General features: G+C 46.7%; 4 protein-coding genes across 4 annotated transcripts; 2 read left to right on the top strand and 2 right to left on the bottom strand.

Annotated features, from left to right (window-relative positions):
• Nucleotides 1-1,975: 1,975 nt before the first annotated feature.
• Nucleotides 1,976-2,326, bottom strand: LOC311626464 (small cysteine and glycine repeat-containing protein 9-like; the record flags this gene model as incomplete). The annotated part of the gene is made up of 1 exon (XM_084891896.1): nucleotides 1,976-2,326. One exon carries the CDS (start codon nucleotides 2,324-2,326, stop codon nucleotides 1,976-1,978), a length of 351 nt encoding a protein of 116 aa, XP_084748022.1.
• Nucleotides 2,327-5,171: 2,845 nt separating this feature from the next.
• LOC311626465 (small cysteine and glycine repeat-containing protein 7-like) lies at nucleotides 5,172-5,513 on the top strand (the record flags this gene model as incomplete). The annotated part of the gene is made up of 1 exon (XM_084891897.1): nucleotides 5,172-5,513. One exon carries the CDS (start codon nucleotides 5,172-5,174, stop codon nucleotides 5,511-5,513), a length of 342 nt encoding a protein of 113 aa, XP_084748023.1.
• Nucleotides 5,514-12,205: 6,692 nt separating this feature from the next.
• LOC311627088 (small cysteine and glycine repeat-containing protein 9-like) lies at nucleotides 12,206-12,550 on the bottom strand (the record flags this gene model as incomplete). The annotated part of the gene is made up of 1 exon (XM_084893311.1): nucleotides 12,206-12,550. One exon carries the CDS (start codon nucleotides 12,548-12,550, stop codon nucleotides 12,206-12,208), a length of 345 nt encoding a protein of 114 aa, XP_084749437.1.
• A 1,306-nt stretch (nucleotides 12,551-13,856) lies between these two features.
• LOC311626468 (small cysteine and glycine repeat-containing protein 9-like) lies at nucleotides 13,857-14,174 on the top strand (the record flags this gene model as incomplete). The annotated part of the gene is made up of 1 exon (XM_084891901.1): nucleotides 13,857-14,174. One exon carries the CDS (start codon nucleotides 13,857-13,859, stop codon nucleotides 14,172-14,174), a length of 318 nt encoding a protein of 105 aa, XP_084748027.1.
• Between the last annotated feature and the right edge of the window lie 4,164 nt (nucleotides 14,175-18,338).

The raw sequence follows: 18,338 nt of genomic DNA, 5'->3' as shown, positions 1-18,338 counted from the left end.
ACAGATGCCCTTGTGAATTCCAGGGCCCTCCCAAAGAACACTGTGCCTTTTTTTTTTTTTTTTTTTTTTTTTTTTTTTAAGGTTGAGGGTGTCATGATTTCCTCCACACTGCTCCCCAAAAAAGACCTCATTTGGACCTTGAGAAGTTACTTCTGTGTTTCTTTGCTATCTCATGGACAGTGTAAACCAAAGAAAGGTGATGATTAATTCAATTCATAGAAAAGTCAACATATTTGCTGATGAGTAGACATGGGTCTATATTTGGTTCCATATGATTCAGTGGTGGGATCACAGATGACCAGAGATGGGCCATGTGTTGATAATTGTTGGCTTGGGTGATGATTCTTAGGAATTTATTGCACTCTTCCCCACTTCTATGTATGCTTGGCATTTTCTATAATTAAGAGTTTTAAAATAATCTATTCACTCACACCCTACTTATTGAGTACTGTACTTAGTACTGTACTAAGTACTAAGTGCCAGATGCTACCCTAGGTCTTTGAGATACATCAGTGAACAAGAGGGTTAGAAATCTTTGCTTTGCAGAATGTATTTTCCAGTTGGACATGGGGTGAGGCAGAGTAAACATGATAAATGCATGGATTTTATGGCATGTTAGAAAACGTTAAGTGCTATGGAAAAGGGGGGGGGGAAGACAAGGATAAGATGAGGATGTAGAATGATGGAGAAGAGGGCTAGGGTCTGAGCCTTGGGCGTCAGTCTTGGGAAAGAACCTACAGATGAGGCTGGAGAGGAGTAGCAGAGAGGGGCAGAGGGAAATGAGGGCGGAGGAAGGAGGAAGGAAGTGGGTTGGGGTGAGAGAAGGGGGTGGTCACTCAGATGTGTGAAATGCTGCTGGGGGGCCAAATGAAAAGCCCTGTGGGGAAAGGGTGCACTTTTCACTTGATGGGCTTCCCCAGAAAATGGACCGAGAGCCTCTGGTGTTGGAACTTAATCATGTGATTGCAGCAATGGACAAAAATCCTTGATGCAGGAGTGGGTAAAGTTGACCAGACAAAAACAATCTGACACAGGAAGCTGTATTGCAATGGCCTCCCTCTCAGAAGTCAAGCCTTTGAAGCAAAGGCCCGTGTGTCCTTAGATTTCTAGTGCTTGGCTGAGTACTTGGCCTAATGTCACACTCACCTATTTGCTGAATGAATAAGTAAACCAGGTCATGGAATGCTGGGGTAAAGCTAGGGGCTGTCAGCACTTCTTACAATAGGAATTCGGTGGCAGACATAGATGTCATGAGAGTGTCTAGAGCACAGGAATTTCCCTCAATGACTTTGATGACCAAATGTCTATCTTTTTTTTGTAAAACCCAGTATAAGACAGAGTAGGACCAATCACTGGTTAGCTGAAACCTATCTCAGGTCTTTAAATAGCACCCTTCATCGTGTTCTCATTCATTGGAGGGTATACATCTTATAGAACAGACACACATTGGAATACAAAAGTGTTTTGCTTTTTGTTTTATTAAGAAAGAGTTGCTTTTTTTTGAGACATACAAATGGGAAAAAGTTAGTGGGTATACAAAAGAACAAAAAAGTTCATCCTAAGTAAAATTTTCAATAAAATAAAATATTAGCTCTCAAGACTTAATTTTGTTAAACTCACAAATAGATTTTTGATGTGGGTGCCTGGGTTCCCAACCCCTAATGTTGATAGTATATGGTGGTATTTGATCTTTTTTTTTCCCAAACGGAGACAGGATTCCAAAGAGGACAGAGAACAAATACTCCGTGATGCTAAGTCCTGGAAGATACTGGGAGAGGAAATTGATGCCACCATGATGCCAGGCTGAAGGGAAACAGCCAGCCCTGACCCTTCAGAGTGCAGGGCGCAGAATGAGCAATTCCACAGCACGGAGTACACAGGACTAGAGGAAGCCGGTGGCGGGAGAGGAGGAAAGTCTTACCAAATTCCATGAGCAAAGCCCCAGGAAACTTACCCTGGAGGAACAGGCTACTGCCTAGCAGCAGCATTGCTTCTGGCAGCAGCACTTACACTGGCAGCACTTCTGCTGACAACAACCCTTCCCACAGCCACAGCCACAGGAGCCACAGCCACAGGAGCCACAGCCACAGGAGCCACAGCCACAGGAGCGGCGGCAGCAGCAGACCACGGGGACACTGCAGCAGCCCCCACAGCAGCCACGGCAGCAGGGGCAGCAGCTGGAGCAGCAGCCGACCCGGTAGCATCTGCAGCTGGTGCAGCCACCACAGCCACCACAGCCGCCGCCACAGCCGCCACAGCCACCACCGCAGCCACCACCGCAGCCACCACAGCCACCACAACGGCCACCACAACCACAGCACCCCATGGTGTCAGTAGAGAGGACTCAGGTGAAGTGAGGAGAGAGACTAGGAGATGAGGGACGTCTGATGCCCTTTGCTTCAGGGGCCCTTATATACCCTTTTTGGGTCTAACCCAGGACACGTGGCCACTTCCTGATTGTGGTTTCACCAGCTTTCCTTGGAAAGTTTCACAAGACCCTGAGTATATTTCCTCATGGAACGCCTCTGAGCTCACAGACTTGTTTATTTTTGTACTTTTCCTCAAGTTACTCTTCTAGTAAAACATGTTTCTAAAATGTTTGACTCTAGCTGCCTTCACGTCCCAAGCCATGGTCCCCCTATGACTCAATTTCTTTATTTCGGGATAAATCATATCTATTTTTTTTAAAAAGTAAACTGTATTTTTTTAGAACAGTTTCAGGCTCATGGCAAAATAGTTCGGAAAGTACAGAGTTCCCGGAGGCCCCCTGTCCCCCTGCTCACAGCCTCCCCACTATCAGCCTCCTGCACCACAGCCGTGCAGTTGTGACAATCAATGAGCCTATGTCGAAATATCATTATCAACCAAAATTGTCTTTTTTTTTTTTTTTTTAATGCCTTCATGTTGCCAGATCACAGCCCTTTGTCTGTGCTCGGGATCAGACTGTGAGCTTCCTATAGTCCGGGATTGTATTGTATGTATATTTTCATCCCAGTATCAGGAACACAGTGGTGAGGTGACAGAGAGACAGGTTGATGAGTGAATGTTTGTGCCCCTTCTCCCCCAGTTCATATGCTAAATTTTAAGCGGATTTTAATGGGGCTCTAGTTTACCTACTGGGAACAATAAGGTTGTCATAATTGGGAGAGTGGCCATTGCTAGTGGGTGGAAGCCAGGGCTGTTCGACATCCTACCACACACTGGACATCCCCAAAACAGGATCTGCCTGGCTCCACCTGTCAGTGGTGACAAAAGTCAAGAAACACTGCTGTAAGCTGATTGATGATTCTCTCTCATCTATGTTTCTAACTCTCTATCCCTCTCTATTCCTCTCTCTTCCTCTCTGTAAAATATCAATAAAATATATTTACACACACAAAAAAAAGAAAAAAAGAAAAAGAAACAGAAACACTGCTGTAGGGCTTTATTTCCAAAGCATTTCCCCATCTATTCTTTCAATACCGTAGAGTTTTCAGAGACTCACCCACAAACAAATTATTCCTCAATTCATTCATAAAGAAGCACGAAGCCCCTGGCGTATAAAGTTCTGTGCTGGGAAGTCCACGTAACGGCTCAGCGGTGCCTTTATCTGGTCTGTGATGTAGAACCGAAACTAAGGCCGAGTGAAGCCTTAGAACACATGGAACTACAATATGGGTCGTGTCAGCTGATATCAACAGTTTTGGGTATTAATGAACAATATAGATCTACACAGTTAAATAATTCTAGTCCCCCCTCCCAAACTTCTCGCCTTCTAGGCCACTATCCAGAGGTGACTGTCATCTTGCCAGCTCTTTTTGCTGGGAGCTGACCCCCTGTTTCTTGTTCATTCCTTTCTATGACTGCTTCTTGATTGCCAATGCTCGTTTTTGTTATAATAAACTAGAGGCCCAATGCAAGAAATTTGTGCAGAGGTAGGATTCCTAGGCCTGACCAGCTATCAGGGCAGATATGTGGGGCTATTGGGGATTTGGAGGAGGGGGTGGTTGGGCACTGGCATCCTCCTTGGCTGGCTGGGTCCTGCTGGCTGGGGGCAGCTCCTGCGTTGAGCATCTGCCCTCTGGTGGTCAGTGAATATCATAGCGACTGGTTGTTTCACTGGTTGTTCTGCTGTTCAAACAATTTGCATATTAGGCTTTTATTATACAGGATGGGGATCTGACTCTCTCATACAACTCCCAATGTATTTATTCCACCATTTTTAGTAAAACCCATTACTGACAGCAACTTAATTATTATAATATAAATGTTGTTCCCTACAGAGTCCAAATAGGCTGCTGTGATTATACTTCCTTCATGTACACACACTTTGTTTTTCTGGTATATCTTCCTTTTTATTTCCATTTTTTGTTGCTTTTGCTTCATCTTTCTGCCACGTCGGCCATATTATTTTGCATGTGTATTTTTTCTTCTTAAGTAACAATTCATGAAAACTCTTCAAGCACCCCAACTCTTTTTTTTTTCTTCTTCTTCTTCTTCATTTTAATTAGGAAATGTCTTCTTATTTCAAATGCATTACAAATTGTACCGGGTAAAGATGAGTCATTGCAACGATATGCTTGTGCTTTCTAAGAAATCACACGATGTGAGTTCCACCAAAGAACGTGACCCGGTGACCTGCTTTGCAGCACGAGGTGGGGAGGGAGGCCTTTGTTCCCTGTAAGCCAGCTCTGGGGAGGGTGTCAGGCTGCTTCTGCGCAGGGCCAGGACGTTGGAGCCCGAGGCCCCCTTCCTTCCTCAATGTAAAAGGACCTCTGGGCTGCCCCAGCCTGGCCTCCTGGGAACACTTGCTTGTTCAATTGTCAGACCACCGGTTCAAGCACAGCCTGCCGTGCTATACGGGCCTTCTTAGCGTGCCCATGACGTTGACAGTACCCCTTTTTCCGAGGCTCCCAGGGGCCCTTACGGGGGTTTGTAAGGCATTTGACTTAGAAAAATAAACAAGTAACCTAGTAAACCTAGCTGACACTCCAGAAAAGGGAAGTGATTAATAGGGTATGTGGTTCTCTCGTGACAACTGAGCCAAATAGCAACAAGGAAGTGGTCATGTGCCCTCCCTCTCCCGCTGCCAGAGGTGGTATATAAGGGCTCCCCCAGCAGAAGGGGCATCAGACCTCTCTCACCTTCTGACTATCACTCCTCACGTCTCCTGAGTCCTCTCTACTGACACCATGGGGTGCTGTGGTTGTGGTGGCCGTTGTGGTGGCTGTGGCGGCTGTGGCGGTGGCTGTGGCGGTGGCTGTGGTGGCGGCTGTGGCGGCTGTGGTGGTGGCTGTGGTGGCTGCACCACCTGCAGATGCTACCGGGTCGGCTGCTGCTCCAGCTGCTGCCCCTGCTGCCGTGGCTGCTGTGGGGGCTGCTGCAGCATCCCCGTGGTCTGCTGCTGCCGCCGCTCCTGTGGCTGTGGCTCCTGTGGCTGTGGCTCCTGTGGCGGTGGCTGTGGGAAGGGTTGTTGTCAACAGAAGTGCTGCTGTCAGCAGAAGTGCTGCTGCAAGAGGCAATGCTGCTGCTAGGCGGGCCTGCCGGCTCTGGACAGGTGCTGCAGGTAACTCCATTGGTAAGATTCTCCCTTTTCCTGCCCGTCCTTCATGATCGGAAAGTCACAGGGGTGGCAGGAGACTGGTTCTCAGGCTGAGGGTTAAATCCATATCCCTGGGTGCTTGAGTACCTGCCTCCGAAGGAAAAATGCTAGCACAAACCTTCTCCATCCACCCACCGCCCATCAACGTGTGAACTCAGCAACACAGAGTGATGATTTTAATGCTATGCTTTCTTGAGATTTTAGTGTTGAAATGTTTCTTGCTATTTCCCCCTCTTTCTGTAGCTTCCCCATCCTGTATCTTTGCTACTATCTTCTGTAGACCTGCGATTTCTTCTCAATAAACCACATCAAATTGGCATCAAAGCCTCACCATCTCCTTTTATTTCTTATTGGAATGTGTCACATTGAAAGATTCCTCCAAACCCATAAAGTCGGACCCTGATGTTTATTTGAGATGGGTTTGGAATAATTAACTGGTGATCTGACTCTAAAAGGTTTTCCCACACGGTAAAGATTTGGTAGTTTCAACCTATATAAGCCATAGGGGGGATCTGGGAACATTGTATCAATAGACTGAACACTGAATGCCTAAAGCCACGGGTATCTAGTCAGGTTATTTTAGTTTGGCTCTAAGTTTAAAATTGGCTAGTTTAATGAGATTATTATTTTTTTAAAAATATATTTTATTGATTTTTTACAGAGAGGAAGGGAGAGAGATAGAGAGCCAGAAACATCGATGAGAGAGAAACATCGACCAGCCGCCTCCTGCACATCCCCCACTGGGGATGTGCCCGCAGCCAACGTACATGCCCTTGACCGGAATCGAACCCGGGACCCCTCAGTCCGCAGACTGATGCTCTACCACTGAGCCAAACCGGTTTCGGCTAATGAGATTTTTTTTATTCTATCACCTGTATTAGTTAACTGTGTCTTTGGCAGGTTATGGCTAGGAAGAGTTGTGAGTTACTAAAGCACTCTCCACTTTGATTATGTTCCATCCCAAGTAAACAAGAACTTGAAAATAAAGACATCTTGCAACATCCCGGAATCCCCTGAGGGTGAAACCACACACAGAGCACACCTTCTGAATGCAGCCCCGATTTTATATATTCCCTTCCTTAGAATTTTCTACCTAAATCTGTCCCATGTTGAAAGTGAGAGCTGGAGAAAGGGGGGGGGGTGGGCACTGGCTGCCCCAGGCTGGGGAAGGTGATTTACGCCCCCCCCCCCCTCGCTCTTGCCCGCCCCCTCACCCTGGACCACAGAGGTCCTGCTCTCTCTCCCCCGCTCACAGAGGGTAGATGCTCCCGAGTGGTGCTTTCAGAGGCGGTGCGGGAGGGGTTAGTGGAGGGGCGCACACAAGTACCAGAGGCGAGCATGCTCCCAGAGAGAGGCTGCGGGTGCGAGGGGGCCACCGGACAAAGGAGACGGGGCCCTTCCTACCTGGCCCAGTCTCTCTTCAGACGTCCTCAGAAGGCAACAGGCCAATGTGCTTGCAGGGTGGGGTGTTACTACTTTGTTACTAGACGTTAGCGTCGCCTAAGACGGGCACCAAAGGGGCCAGGTGATAACATGAACGAGAGGGACTCACTTTGCTCTGGATCTGGAGATCACCAGCCGGCAGGTCAGTCAGGCGCCGGGCATGGTGGGATATGTAGAGCAATGAGAGGTGACGAGGGAGTAACGTGTCCGGGGGCCTGGGACAGAGCATGCCGGACAGCGCATTGAGGGGTAGGTCAGTGAGGGCGCTGGGAGTAGGAAGCTCACGGTAAAGGAAGCAGGGTCAGGGTGGTGAGGGGGTTGCATTTCATGGTGTCATCTTAGGTCATTGACTGTGAGAGGCCTGGCCAACCTGTAGGGTTTGCCTTTAGAAAGGATATGGCCTGCCTTGTATTTAAAGGGCTACTCTAAGCAGCTCCTGGAGAATCACCAGGGGAGAGACTGGGAGGGGAGCTGCTCCACCTGGAGGGAGCGCTTGCTGGGTGCGGGCAAGGGGCCTGTGCCTGTGCCGGGTGTTCTGGGAACCGGCTCTGCAGGTAAATCCAGTGCCCTGGGCATGAGAGGAGGATGGGACTGAGAGGAGGATGGGACTCAGCTGGTGCCACCGCCTTTGCTCTGAAAGGGTGATTGCTGTTCATGGATCATGCCTGGGAGGGGCGTGTGTGGGAAAAGCACTTCGGTGTGGGGGCATGTGTTCCTGGTGGGAAGATGAAGTTGAGTTTCGAGCACGTAAAGCTGAGGTTGTCAAAGGTCTCCCCTGCTATCATTGTGCCCCCGGAGAGCCCTGTGAGGGTGGGAGCACTTCATATTGAGTGAGGGGATTCCAGTCACCTCCAGGTCAGCAGTCCCCTGACTTGGGCGCAAACATCTCCGATCTCGCAGAGGCAGACACAGCGCACCCTTCGGAGCACAGCCCTGAGGTGGATGTGCAGTTGTGCCAGCAAGGAGCTGACTGGGCAGGTGTGTTTGTTTCCTTTGCAGGAGTTCAGGCAGCTCCTTGCTGGGGAGGGGGTGGGGGACAGCTGCCTTGTTCAAGCTCCCAAATAGATCTGGAGCCCTGACCTCAAGTCTCTGGAAAAGACGCCCAAGCTCAAGGTTAGTCCCCAGCTGAGGCAGGGAATTTGGGATATGACTAGGTCAGAGTTGGACACATTTCAACGAGTGTAATATTCACACCCCACACCCATGACGCCTGACCTGAAATACAGTGAGCATCCGGAGATGTGGCCATTGGTTTATTGAATTACGAGGGAGTTTTGTGAACCAGGGGTTTGGGGGCAAGACCACATCTGTGTGGGTGGGGATAAAGTGGGGTTTACCCTGAAAAAAGTAAATATCCGCCGAGACCGGTTTGGCTCAGTGGATAGAGTGTCAGCCTGTGGACTAAAAGGTCCCAGGTTTGATTCCAGTCAAGGGCATGTACCTTGGTTGCAGGCACATCCCCAGTAGGGGGTGTGCAGGAGGCAGCTGATCAATGTTTCTCTCTCATCGATGTTTCTAACTTTCTATTCCTCTCCCTTCCTCTTTGTAAAAAAATCAATTATATATATTAAAAAAGAGTAAATATCTCCACATCCATCACATTGAGTTGAAGTGAATTTAAAAACAGGATGAGTGAATCTTCCCCCTTTTATTGGATTTTCATTGTGATTTGTGTCTGGACTCCAAGAGCAGCAAAGATGCTTGAGGACGTCCCAGCGGTGGGGTGGAGAGAGGAGCTGGCTGGTGCCAGCAGCCGGGTCTAAGGAGCAGAAGCATGATGGTGGTGGTCAGGGGAAGGGGGTGGGGGGAGAGGGGAGGGCGGACGGAGAGCATGGTGCATTTGCTCATGACTTGAAATCACTCTCTGTTGTCTTCCAACCTTTATTTTTTTATTTTTTATTTTTAAATATATATTTTAATTGATTTTTTTACAGAGAGGAAGAGAGAGGGATAGAGAGTTAGAAACATCGATAAGAGAGAAACATCAACCAGCTGCCTCCTGCACACCCCCTACTGGGGATGTGCCTACGACCAAGGTACATGCCTTTGACCGGAATCGAACCTGGGACCCTTCAGACCGCAGGCCGACGCTCTATCCTCTGAGCTAAACCAGTTTTGGCTGTTTTCCAAACTTTAGTAGAGACTTGCCATTAGACTCTGGGTTTGAAGGGTTGTGGGGACTAAAGGAACACCGCGCTCCATCCTTGGGGTGGAGGAGGGAAAAAGGGAGCACGGCCTGTATGGTTAAGCGCAGAGGACAGCAGCAGAGCTACCCCGCCCAGCAGAGCATGGTCTCCGGAGAGCCAGTGCTGGCCACAGAGGGCTCCCGGGTGAGGAACGGGAGGCCAAGTGGAGGAATGCGGGCAGGGGTGTGGGGGGGTGGTGAGGTAAGGCAGCTGGGCCTGGGCATGGGACCTGCACCCTAGGGATCTCTCAGGACAAGCGGGGTGAGAGGGTGCTTGGGGAAACACAGAAGTGACTAATGGAGGGGCTAAATTCCAGCCAGCACCAAGGGGGCATTTCCTGCAAACGTGACTCTACCGTCATTAGAGACCTGGACTTTGGGTGACGTAAAGTGTGTCATTCCAGCTTGCCCTGGTTTGGAACAGATTGCATGTTATTTTACAAGGAATATTGGCATTATCCACGTACAGTAAACTATGCTTGATGCTTATACAAGAACTATCGATTGTATGCAGCAGAGTTTATTTGGCCAAACCTCTATAAGTGGACTTTGAGGTAGTTTTTAATGTTATGCCTTAATACATGTCCAAACATAATACACCCAGACATAGGGTCAAAATCCCAAGGTTCAAATCCAAGTTCTAATACTGACTGGCTTGTGCAATGAGTTCACCTCTCTGGTCTCCTTTCTTCCTAGCATGGAAATGATAATAATAATAATAATAATAATAATATTATTATTATTTATTTATTTTTAAAAATATATTTTATTGATTTTATACAGAGAGGAGGAGAGAGGGATAGAGAGCTAGAAACGTCCATGAGAGAGAATCATCGACCAGCTTCCTCTTGCATACCCCTACCGGGGGGTATGTGCCCGCAACCAATGTACATGCCCTTGACCGGAATCGAACCTGGGACCCCTTAGTCCGCGGACCGATGCTCTACCACTGAGCCAAACCGGTTTTGGCAATAATAATAATAATAATAACAATAAACAATACTTAATCCAGAGGGTTATTATGCAGAATAAATGAGCCAGTGCCTGGCACAAAATTAGACCTCAATAAATATTAGCTATACATTACATTATTTTTCTTCTAATTATTTTCTTGGGGCAATCTTTGGAGGTGAAATTACTAGATCAAAGATCACTTTGCATAGCAATAACAGTGACAAAATTGCCCTCCATAAATTCTGTGTCAGTTTTTCCCACCCACAGCGTCTGATACTTGCTTTACACCTGCAAACAGAACCGTTCACAGACTGACGCTCTACCCACTGAGCCAACCGGCGAGGGCGTGAGGTTTGTATTTTACATTTTGGTCTTATGATGAACTATAAATTTAAAGGTATTTTATGTGTCCCACTTCGTTGCAGCTATTCTTCCTTATAATGTTCTCACTGTCTCCTCCTTCGGACCCCAATCCTCTCTGCAGCTTCCTTATCTTCTAGTCTGACAGATATTCACAGCTCATCCTCTCAGTTCATGACCCAAACTGGAAATCATTCATTTTTCAAGGAGCCCTGGTTTACATTTCTTTTAAAAATGCCTGATTTTGTCCTTTGCATGTTTTTTATCCATATGGATTTGTAAGAACTTTTTACATATGAAGATATTAATCTTTTGTCTGTGCTGCCAGTTGTATGAAAACATATACATTCAATTATATACAGTATATAACTCTTGAAAATGATAATAAAAGACTATGACACTGGTTTATGTATCTACATACTAAGCGTTTGTTGTTATGTTAGAGTGAACTCTTTCTACTTATTAAAAATACGACAACCAAGTGTGCTGTAGACAGTGTGCCTTGTTATTCCAGGATCAGTCTCATACACCTCGTGTTTACCGATTGCATCATTTGCTTTTGGGCATGATTTCATCTTACTTTTATTTTTATTTTCTTTGTACAGTAATATGCTGTGCAGGTTCGTAGCGGGGGTAACAGGCCATACCACACAGCCTCGGCGGGTAGGAGGCTCCACATCCAGTTTGTGTGAGTGCACCAAGACGTTCGCAAACAGCGAAACCGCTGAGTGACGCATTCCTCAGGACGCATTCCTGTGTGAAATGGCATGTGACTGCGTTTAAAACGCTCCCCCTGTAGTTTACTGAATGTTGCTGTGCACTAACAAAGTTGAAAAGAGAAAACTTCATGCACAAAAAATGAAAAAGGGAAGAAAAAGATTGAACCTATTAGTAAAATAAACCGATCCAAAGCCCAAATGGTGGTCCCACAAGTCAAGCTCTCTATCTGGGTCTTAATGGGAATGCCTGCACGTGGCTTGGAGGACAACTGCTGAAGGGACGTGTCATGTCACATCAATAAAACACGCCATCTCTCCTGGGGAGGCCACACACGGACTGTGAGGGAGGAGGAGTCTTTGAGGCAGAGGGATGTGTCACTGAGGGGCCACCGTGGTCCCCGGAGACCTAGCCAGAGCTCCTTACAGGACCTTGGTGAGTGATGACACTCATGTAAGGGCTGTGAAGGCTTTCTTCAAAGGTAAGTTCTCGAGCTTTAGAACAACAAACCAGGAAATTGTGTGCTCAAACCCATAAGAGCAAATAAAGAATGCTTTTGATGAGCATGTAGTTTTCATTTTATTAGGAAATTTGGTTGACATTATGTGACCACTAAGAACACATACACACACACAAAGGGGAAAACGATGCACGTGGACAGGGAAACACAGAACAAAAACAGAGCTGACGAACAGTGAGCATAGCCCTCAAACCCAACATTAGGAATCGGGATTTCATGTGGCTGAGTTGAGCAATTTGCACAATAACTCAGGTGCTGGGGTGAGCTGATATCCTTTCCGTGAGATGGTACTTAATAGTTTGAAAACTTTTCAATGAAAAACTTCAAAGAAAGACAGGAAGAGAGCCCAGGACCATGAGAGAGGGGGAGGGGAAGAGCAAGAGGATGGACAGGAGGGCAGTCTTACCAACAGATTGGGTACCACCCGCACCTGCAGACTGGCCACCTAGCAGCAGCATTGCTTCTGACAACAGCACTTACACTGGCAGCACTTCTGCTGACAGCAGCCTTTCCCAGAGCCACAGGAGCCACAGCCACAGGAGCCACAGCCACAGGAGCCACAGCCACAGGAGCGGCGGCAGCAGCAGACCACAGGGACACTGCAGCAGCCCCCACAGCAGCCACGGCAGCAGGGGCAGCAGCTGGAGCAGCAGCCGACCCGGTAGCATCTGCAGCTGGTGCAGCCACCACAGCCACCACCACAGCCGCCACCACAGCCACCACAGCCACCACAGCCACCGCCACAGCCGCCACAGCCACCACAACGGCCACCACAGCCACAGCACCCCATGGTGTCAGTAGAGAGGACTCAGGAGAGGTGAGGAGGGAGACTCAGGAGGTGAGGGAGGTCTAATACCCACTCTGCTGGGGGAGCCCTTATATACCACCTCCCCTTAGTGTTTAGCCCAATTTCCTTGGAGGAATCTCACAAGACCTTTTATTTACTTCCTTCTTGAGTCCTTTTGCTATGATAACATTGCTATTTTTAATGCTGCAGCCCCCTTGGGAAGCCTCAAGTTTTCTGTTGTGAATGGAGCAGTTGTGTGTGGTATCTTTAGTCCAGAAGTAGAACAGTGAATTGCCACAGGGTTGGGAAAAAGTCGTCCCAGGAGCCTGAAAATGATGTTTGTTGTCACGGACATGGTCTGCCGTGGACAGTTTGTGTCTCCCCTGCGGCCAGCTTCTCCAGGGCGCCGGGAAGTGGAGATGGAGGGCCAGACACACCCGCCAGCCTTCTGCTGGATGAGGTGAGCCTATGAGGGAGATGCCAGGTGTGAATCCAGGGACACCAACACTGAGGGGGAAAGGCAGGCACGTCCAAACCAGGTCATCTCTGACCCAGAAGTTTAAGTCTCAAGAGAGGCTGTGGTGTTGTCTGCTGCATGAGGGGAGGGAGGGCAGGTAGGGTCAGCCACACAGAGACAGTCACTTCAAGTAAACAGCCCTCTGGCGTGGTCGGCTGTTTACTAACATTTAGAGATGGTTAGTCTTTCTCTTTTAAATCTGTTTTGTCATTGCTTTTTCCTTTCAAGGGCATTTTTGTAACTTAGGGGTGTATAATGAACCCCAGTGGAGAGAAAACGATTTTTTTTCTCTAACCTGTGATGATTAAAAAATAAATGCAGAAACAGAGGGGTTTTACCTGGCTCTACATTCAGACTTCCGTGGTTATAAAAAATAAACATTATCCTTCAATATTTTAGACATTTATTTAACTCGACAGACATCTATTGAATGCTTACAAAGAGCCAGGCACCACACACACACACACACACACACACACACACACACACACACACACACTTAGTACTTGTGGGCTCGAAACTCAGAAGTGTGTTCTAATCCAAGTTTAGATTTAAGAGTTGAGTCAAGGTTAAGATCAACAGTATTATCTGGCAAAGACTCCAACAAGGAAGGATATAAGAGGCCTCGTGAGGTCTTTTATGGGAAGTAGGATAAACAACAAGACGCTGACTGTATTCCGGGCTGGGCTCCTGGAGGTGTATATAAGGGCTCCCCCAGGAGAAGGGGCACAACACCTCCTTCACCTCCTGAGTCTCTCTCCTCATCTCTTCTGAATCCTCTCTACTGACACCATGGGGTGCTGTGGTTGTGGTGGCTGCGGTGGTGGCCGCTGTGGTGGCTGTGGTGGTGGCTGTGGTGGTGGCTGTGGTGGTGGCTGTGGTGGTGGCTGTGGTGGCTGCACCAGCTGCAGATGCTACCGGGTCGGCTGCTGCTCCAGCTGCTGCCCCTGCTGCCGTGGCTGCTGTGGGGGCTGCTGCAGCGTCCCCGTGGTCTGCTGCTGCCGCCGCTCCTGTGGCTGTGGCTCCTGTGGCTGTGGCTCCTGTGGCTGTGGCTGTGGGAAGGGTTGTTGTCAGCAGAAGTGTTGCTGCAAGAGGCAATGCTGCTGCTAGGTGGCTGGGCCAGCCTCCGGGCAGGTGCTCCTGGGTATCCTCTTGCTCCATTGCTAGGGCTTCCCTCTGTCCATCTGCTCCAGGCCGACTTCCTGTCACATAGCTTTGCGGCACTGTCCTCCTTGGTTCTGAATTTTAGTAACTTTTTCTGTTTTTAAGGTAGTCCCATGGACATTTTATACAATGACACCCAAGGAGAAAGATGGAGAACATATTAATCACTGAGCTCAGCAAAATGTGGTAATGATTTCTCCTGTGTTTTCTTCTTTCAATTCTTTCCTATCTATGTACTAAGTCTTGTCTGTACCACAGATGGCTTGTCCTCTCTGTGGCCATAGAGTCTTTCGAGATGGTCTCTTAAAAATCTCCTAATAAAATGCAAAAATAAACCCTGAGCAATTTCCCTTGTGTTTCTCTTAGAACTATTTTTATTAAACCAACGTTAATTATGGTCTCCCACGGGAAGGGGCGGCAAAGGAGATACAGATAATTATGCCCTGGTATGATTTACAATCCAGCCCCACATAACCACGAACACAGGTTGGAATGATAATAAACATGTCAAAAGGCCTTGGCGTTGTGTGCCACAACAGGAGGGACTCATTGTGGTTGGGTGGGGACTGGGTGTAAAGGGTGAAATAACTTCTAGAAAGAGATGACATTTTGGGGGTTGGGTTGAAGAATTAGTAAGGTTCTGACACATGGAGATAATTGGGGACAGATATTCAAGAAGAAGGACGATGGTACTTGGGGATGGGGAGGTAATCAGTTCTGAGACTTGGGACTCGGGAAGGAATGACTGCCTCCGAGAAGAGATAGAGATACAACAAGAAGGTGGCCCTCTGCAGACCGGGAAGAGAGCCCTCTCCAGACCCAAGCATGACGGCAGCCTGATCTCAGTCCTCCAGCCTCCAGAACTGTGTGAACATGCGTCTTCATTGTCGAAGCCTCCCAGGGAAGGGTCTTTTGTTAGGGCAGCCTGAGCTAACTAACACAGTGATGTCACAATGCATAGCGACTTCTGCTCTTTTTTTTCTGAGAGACTTGAGATACTGCACAAGGTGGCCCATTAAAAAATTTATAGTAAACAATATAACCACTAGGTGAGGAACTGACAATCTCCTTTAAGGCATTTGCTTCACTCTATAAGGTAGGGGTGTCGAACTCAATCAGAGAAGGGGCCAAAATCTAAAATCCAGCCTAAATCGCGGGCCGAATGGTTCACTGAACAGTCATAAACTGACAATGTCATAAACTGACAGCGGAGTGCAGTGATGACAGCGCAGTGCGGGTCACATTGCAAGGCCTGGCCGGCCGGATTTGGCCCGCGGGCCTTGTGTTTGACACATGTGCTATAAGGTGTAGTGGTAAAGGGAGTTGATAACCTTAAAAAGAGGTCCAATAAACTATATGTTACAGTCACTCACAAATAACTCTGGCTGTATCCATGAAATATTTATTCTCTTTCATTGACATGGGCATCTTGGGAACAGTCAGGACTACTTATTTTGCTATATTGGCTAATCTTGAAAGATCTAGGCTTGAAAAAATTGTGTTTTTGATCTATTTATCTAATCTTGATCTTTCACATTTGTTTCTAAGAGGAATATTTGGATTCAGATTGTACACTGAAAACATGCTTTGTATGAATCACAGGGCTTTGGTATACATTATGATAGGCTAATAAATATTGTTAGAGTGAGTAGATACTATATATATAAATATTTATAGATATAACCTACCTGTTATATATGTTTACATGTTTTCATATTTATCATAGTTTATTTATGTCATATTTATTCATGTATATACATTATGCATATGTAATATATACATACATATCAGGTTAGTGTAGTATATGTTATTTACAATGTTTACACATCTATATATGTGTATACATACATATGTTTGTAGATACGTATGAGAACGTATGTTAGCTATACATTCATGTATATGTTCTCAGTGTCTGTGAATTTTATGACTCAACAGAGGATTCCCCTTTTCATTTATTTGTAAACCTGGTCATTTGTGGTGCATATGGTCTCAAGTACAGTAGTTGCTGTATATCATAGGATGCATAAATTATATTTCAGATCTTCCTAATTTTATTATTAGACGTTGATTTTGATTCTAGTTTGGGGCTCCCTTAATACCATGTGTTCTGTTCCAACTATTTCCCCTCTATGTATTTACAATAATGACATATGTCATGGACCGAATTGTGTTCCTTCAAAGTTTACACAATTGAACATAGAAGTTCTAACCCAGTGTGACTATATTTGAACGTAGCACCCTTCATCTCCTCTGATTCCATTTCTTCCCCACAGATGGCAGTTTTTGTCATCTTTGCCGTTAAATACATCCTCATCATTTGCACATTCAGGAACACATAGATGTGCCCACACAGCCATTGATGCTATCTCATGAGGGGCAGTGGCTGGAGTCTGAGACAGGGACCTCTCAGGGTTAGTCTGAAGCCATTGGTGAAGAAATAGAGGTAGACCTTGGTGCCTCACTCCTGCCCCCACCCGTGCCTTGTGTTGGTGCTGATGGTGGTGGGAGGGCTCATGCCTTCACATGGGTCCAGTGATGTAAGTGTTCCCTTTCTTTTTTAGAACCTGCTTCCAGGAACTATTGGATAACAGGAATCAGTTATTAAAAGGTGTGTAAAATTTTTAAAGGTACAGCCCCAGACACATCTTCATTGAACATTTTACTCATAACTGGGCACCGTCTGCCTCTGAAGGAATGTCAGCAATGGTTATTAGTGGTTGCCAGAGCACTTTTTTGAATTTCTGCACAAGTTCTGGCCCAGAGAGGAAAGCTGGCTGTGTAGACAACACAAAGAATGTTGATTTGCTCAACTAACAATTATGCAAAAGAAGGTTAATGGCACACTAGATCATCATCCAGCATTTCTGTGCTGACACTCTGGCACAAATCACAGGAGAGTAAAGGGCATCCGATCCAAGAAAGGGCAAAGTTTAATAATCGTTCCAATCTACCTTGATATCCATTTCCCCAGGCTCTGTTGTGACAGTAGGGAGAATTGCTTCCTAAATGAGTAACACAGTTGATAACTGCTCTTCTTTGTCTTCAAAAGAGCATGAGGTAGATTGCTGAAAATGTGCAAATGTGTGTTTGTATGTGCCTTTTCAATAAAGTAAATGCCATGCGTAGATAAATATGCTTGTCCCCCTACTAGACCATTGGTTTTGGGCTTTCCTGCAAGGGGAGAACTGAACATTAAGTGCAAAAAGAGAAAATCAATTCATACTTGGAGGACAGGGAAGGATTAGATTAAGAAAGAACACAGGTGGGGTCCTCAGGCAATATAGCATTACAAAGAAGCTCCCTTTGTAGCTCAGCATAATTTCCTTAGCTTTTAAGGTCAAATCTCTAAACAATTTCCGGCTTCCAACACTGTTGCTTTAATGGAGAAAAAAAAAAAGGTGCATTTACATAAAACCCAAGACAGTCTTTACTGAAAAAATTATGAACTTGTGCTAAGCGTATGAAAATCATAAAAGTCAGATGCAAACACTAATACTAGTGAGACAATTTCTATTAGAGTGATGTATTCAACCTGCAATGGAAACACAGGGAAGGGAAGAGATCATTTTTGGGTTGCTGCTGGGGGGAGATGTGATGTGATAAGGAGAAAGGCCCCAGGAAAAGAGAGTAAGTGTGTTAGGCAGAACTCTCTGTGCAAACACAGCCATGAGTGTAAGAAGGACCCAGGGAACTAGGAAGTCGGTGGGACTGGTTATGACAGTTGGTGGAAACAACCTTGAGTTAGTCCCAGAAACCCTTGGAGAGCTGGGCGAAGGCATTTGGACTTTATTCCCCAGGCAACTAAGAACCAGGCAGGACTTTGAATCAAGGAGTGGCCTGGTCAGAGCTGTTTTCAAAAGTCCCCTCTCATGAAGAAATAAATGAGTAAGGAGTTTGAGAAAGCAATTCACAGCTGGGGGGGGGGGGGGGCGGGGGGAGGTGAAGGGTGAGTGGTGTTATTACAAATGGCCAGGAGGCTTTGCAAGTCGTTGGGAAAATGAATGAAGAGATAACTGTGAAGTGGCCTCTCTGGCATTAATGTTTAAACATAAAATATTGATCCCAGTCCTCTGGGAGGCAGACACCTCAACAGAAAATTTAAACAGCAGT

This window comes from Pipistrellus hanaki (genome assembly GCF_964339955.1).
Source record: "Pipistrellus hanaki genome assembly, chromosome: 8".
NCBI classification, from domain to species: Eukaryota; Metazoa; Chordata; class Mammalia; order Chiroptera; family Vespertilionidae; genus Pipistrellus; species Pipistrellus hanaki.
The sequence above is the reverse complement of the archived record's forward strand: the minus strand, read 5'-3'. Positions and strand labels throughout refer to the sequence as shown.